At 63.5% G+C, this 4,287-nt stretch overlaps 1 protein-coding gene across 1 annotated transcript in view; it reads left to right on the top strand.

Moving 5' to 3' along the window:
- Nucleotides 1–1,678: 1,678 nt before the first annotated feature.
- Nucleotides 1,679–4,287, top strand: part of SDR42E2 (short chain dehydrogenase/reductase family 42E, member 2) — an 11,352-nt gene continuing 8,743 nt past the window's right edge. The window contains exons 1-5 of the mRNA XM_015589892.1: nucleotides 1,679–1,733; nucleotides 2,124–2,308; nucleotides 2,736–2,831; nucleotides 3,343–3,400; nucleotides 4,095–4,213. Of these exons, the coding sequence (XP_015445378.1) occupies nucleotides 1,679–1,733; nucleotides 2,124–2,308; nucleotides 2,736–2,831; nucleotides 3,343–3,400; nucleotides 4,095–4,213 (513 nt within the window). The remainder of the gene's footprint in view (nucleotides 1,734–2,123; nucleotides 2,309–2,735; nucleotides 2,832–3,342; nucleotides 3,401–4,094; nucleotides 4,214–4,287) is intronic.

Genomic DNA, 4,287 nt, shown 5'->3' with positions numbered 1-4,287 from the left:
AGGTGCAGCGGGCACGCGGGACCAGAGGCGGACCCGCCCTGCGCTGCGGGGCGCCCTCCGTCCTCCCAGTCCCCACCTTGGAGTCACTGTCAACCTGGACCCAGGCTAAGCCACTTACCTCGTGGCAGTTCGCGAACGCTCTGAGCCTCCGTCTCTGGGCCCTGGGGACGGCAGCCCCCTCCCCACCCCCGGGGGACCGAATGCGCCCATCCGCTCGGCCACCCGCTGAGCAGAGCAGCCCCGAGCGCTTCACTCTGGTCCGCGGCTGTGACTGCAGGTGGGCTCCAAGCCCCGCACAGCCCCCGGCGCTGGGGACACTGGACGGCAGGGCCCTCTGGGCGCATTTCAGCGGTTTGCCCGGGTGTGGCCCACCCTGTGAGGTCCGCGGGGCAGCCAGGGTTATATGGATCCATTTACCGCGTGGATACCGGGGTGCCCTTAAGCTTGAAGGACCTTGCCCAAGGGAGCACCCAGCAAAATGGGGACCTGAGGCAGCGCCCCAGCGTTGTCACCGAGAGCATCCTTGTGAGGCAGGAAGGCTGCCCTGGTCCCACAGTGCTGTCCCCAGCGCAGAGTCCCCTGGGCCCTGTGCCGGGGCTGCACCCTTGTCCTTCCCGCTGGGGGAATTACACTCATCCCCTTTGATGACTCAGACTTGGGGTGTCCTCACCCCCACTCTTCAACACGTGAGTGCCGGGCCTCGTGGGGGCATGATCGTACCTCCCACTCAGAGCTTTGGAGAGCGGGGCAGTGGCAGAGGAGACAGAAAGGTCAGCCCTAAGCTGCCAGGCTCCTGCCCGATGACCGCCACCAGCACCAGCCGTGGAGCTCATCACTCGGTCGCACCTGTTCTTTTTTAGGGCCACTATGTGCCACGTGGGGCAGAGACTTACCTACCTCTCTGTCTACCACGCCTAGCACACAGTAGGCCCGCAGCACACAGTGGCTGCAGTTATCAGTGACGATGGTGGTGTCTGGCCCCTGATCCAGCCTCACCTGAGGTACAGCAGGAGGTGGGAAGGGCGACGGTGCCGGTGACAGTGACCGACTGCCCAGTTCGCTTCGAGTCTGGAGTGAGGAGGACGAGGTCCTCGGTGCCGGCCCCCAAGGCCCACAGACCGACCCGGCCGCCCTCGGAGACCCAGGAGAAGCAGACGCTGGTTGTCAGGCCAGGGGCGCAGCATGCGGAGGCGTGTGCTGGTGTCCAGGGCACAGAGCCCTCATGGATCCCGCGTGGACTCTTCCCTCCTCCTCCAGGAAGCCCTCCCGTCGCCCCAGTCCAGCGAGCTCCCCCTGCACGTGATCCGCCCTGTCTTCCTCTGGTACCACACGGGAACTGGGGTGTCAAGGAGCTGGCAGAGGGATCACAAATGCTCGGTGTAAATCTCCGCCGTGCACTATGACATCGGGCCTCGGTTTCCCCAGCTGTAACACCCAAGTCCTGGCTGCCTTGTCTCTGGCCTTCGGTGAGGATGGCAGCAGCCACCGTGGAGGTTCTCGAGATTCTGAAAGGGACGGGCTCACTAGGAACCCAGAGGGTCTTTAGTTTCCACTAGGAGTCCCTCTCAGCCCCCAGGGCTCTGGTAATTTATGCGACTTGAGACAACTCTGGAATAGTATGTTCTTCTGTTTTTCCCTGTAGGTGGACAGATCCTGGGTCCACCTGGCTCAGTAGAGGATGAAGCCCAACCCAGCGGGCTCCTCCCCAGAGCCCTGCAAAGACGCAGGCCGGGGCGAGAGGAGCTGCCCTGTCTGCCAGGCCTGGGGAGGGGCGTCAGGCCTGGGGTCTGAGTCCGGACCGGGACCAGGACCTGGGACTGCTTCGGGACCTGGGCCAGGGCCTGCTGCTCTGTCTGGACCTGGGTTAAGGCCTGGTACTATTCCGGGGCCTGGGCCGGGACCTGGTGTGGTTCGAGAACCTGGACCGGGGCCTGGGGCTGTGTCCGTGTCCGGACTTGGTGCTACTTCAGGACCTGGGCCGAGTCCGCAGCCTGGGCCAGGAGCTGGATCAGTACCGGGACCAGGAGCTGCACCTTTACCTGGGCCAGGGGTAGGGCCTGGGCTCAGACAGGGCTCTGGGACTGGACCCAAACCCAGTGAGCTGATGACAGCCCCACCAACAGCAGCGCCGCAGAAGTCTGAAGCCACATCTGTGCAGGCCCCTAGGCAGAAGGTTCTGGTGACCGGAGGAGGTGGCTACCTGGGCTTCAGCCTGGGTTCCAGCCTGGCCAAGAGTGGCACGTCTGTCATCCTGCTTGACCTCCGCAAACCCCAGTGGGAGCTGTCCCCAGGGACCGAGTTCATCCAGGTGCAGTGATGAGGGTCTTGGGGAGTGGCTGGGGGCAGGCCGGTGGTGGAGGCTGGGGTCTGGGATCTGCAGTGACATCGGCGGATGGTGTTGAACAGCACAGGCTGTTTAAGCTCCAGCTGCAGTCCAGGAACTGCTCAGCTGGACCACCGTGGCCAAAGGCCCCTCCTGTCCTCATCCACAGAAAGGGGACACTCAAGTATCTGCCTCACGGGGTCTCATGGGGACTCGATGAGATCGTGCATACGAAATACCGAGCATGCTCCTGTGTCTTAGCTCGACAAACGGGGCTGATGAGGATGGTGACACCCTGTGGAATCGCATGAACCCTGCCCCCAGCCTCCCTGGCCCCAGGCGAGGCGGGGCAGCCCCGGGACCTGACGAGGCCATGGACCTCCCACCCCCAACCCTTTCTGCTCTGTTTCAGGCTGATGTCCGAGACGAAGAAGCCTTGGTCCGCGCCTTCGAAGGGGTGGACTGCGTCTTCCACGTGGCCTCCCACGGGATGTCCGGTGCTGAGAAGGTGGGCGGCAGGGACTCCCTCTTCACCGTCTGCCCTCCCACTGTCTGAATGACCTTTAGCCTCGTGACCGTATTACCTATGAAACAGACGTCACTGCAGCCAGAAAAGAATGCGGTTTCCATTGGTCACATGCAGCCCCCTGGCTGGGGGGCATGGACGGTGCTTCTGTGTCCGTCCCACGGATAAGGCCACTGAGACTTGCAGAGCGGGGACATGACCCGGCACATCTCAAGCCCCTTTTCTGTGCCGGGCATTGTACCGGGACCCCCCATGGGGCTTGTTTCATCCCGTAGAGCACCCAAGAAGGTTGGCCCTCACTTTCCAGATGATGGAGCTGAGGACGAGGCCAAGATGGAGCCTCCCCCGGGCGCCCAGCGGGGATGGCGGCAGAGCTGGGCCGGAGCCTGCAGCCCCCACGGGGAGCCCCGCCGCTGCAGCCCCCCGCCCCACAGCCTCGGCGACAGGGCGGGAGGCAGCTCAGTGGCTCCCTCACCCCCGTCTTCTCTTTTAGCTGCAGAAAGAGCAGATTGAGTCTGTAAATGTTGGCGGCACCAAACTGGTGATCGATGGTAGGCGCTCAGGGCGGGTGCTGCCTGCCGTGCATTTCTGGCCCCTCTCCATTGTGCACAGACCTAGCTCTGGGGGACAGGGAGGGGGGCAGAGGTGGGATGCTCTTCTGCTAGCCCCGCCCACCCCAGGCACATCCTTCCTGCCTGCAGACCTGCCCCGTCGCCCGTGGGGGGCGGGTCAGCGTGGCCCCCACGTGTCTGGGCGTGGGGAGCAGAGCGTGCACTCAGGGCGTAAGAAAAGTCGCCGAAGCACCCAAATCGTAGACCGCCATCTGGGCTCTCTGGGCAGGTCGTACATCTCATTTTTCTCTCTGATTCTAGAGTGTGCTTTTTCTGTGTTCCCACTGAGTGAGACTTTCTTCTGACGTGTCCCCGGCAAGGTAGCTCAGGGGCCACAGCCACCCTGAGACTGAGGAATGAGCCGGCCTGGCGTCCAGAGACCCACAGGGCAGGGACTTGACCCACACCCCAAGTTAGAGCTCGAGACCCTTTCCTCTTGAGCAGCCGTGCATCCTGGGAGGGCCCCAGGGAGCCAGGATGTGTGTCGGAGTCCGGGTAGAGATCTGTGGATTTGGCCAAGGAGGTCCCTGCGGGCACCTCCTCAGCCAACTCCCCACTCACATTGGCCGTGTGTGTGTGTGTGTGTGTGTGTGTGTGTGTGTGTGTGTGTGACTCTGTGCACCTGTTGCTGCAGTGTGTGTCCGCCAGCGGGTCCCAAGGCTCGTCTACACCAGCACCGTCAACGTCGTTTTCGGCGGGAGGCCCATAGAACAGGGTGATGAGGACTCTGTGCCATACGTCCCACTGGAGAAGGTGCTTGGCTCCCAGGAGAGGCGGCAGGGCGGGCGGGTCTGGAGCCCACAGCCCGAGGGAAGGAACGGGGGGGG

The sequence above is a fragment of the Pteropus alecto genome, unplaced genomic scaffold (assembly GCF_000325575.1).
Source record: "Pteropus alecto unplaced genomic scaffold, ASM32557v1 scaffold15, whole genome shotgun sequence".
Classification (NCBI taxonomy): domain Eukaryota; kingdom Metazoa; phylum Chordata; class Mammalia; order Chiroptera; family Pteropodidae; genus Pteropus; species Pteropus alecto.
This window is presented reverse-complemented; position numbering and strand designations above follow the sequence as displayed.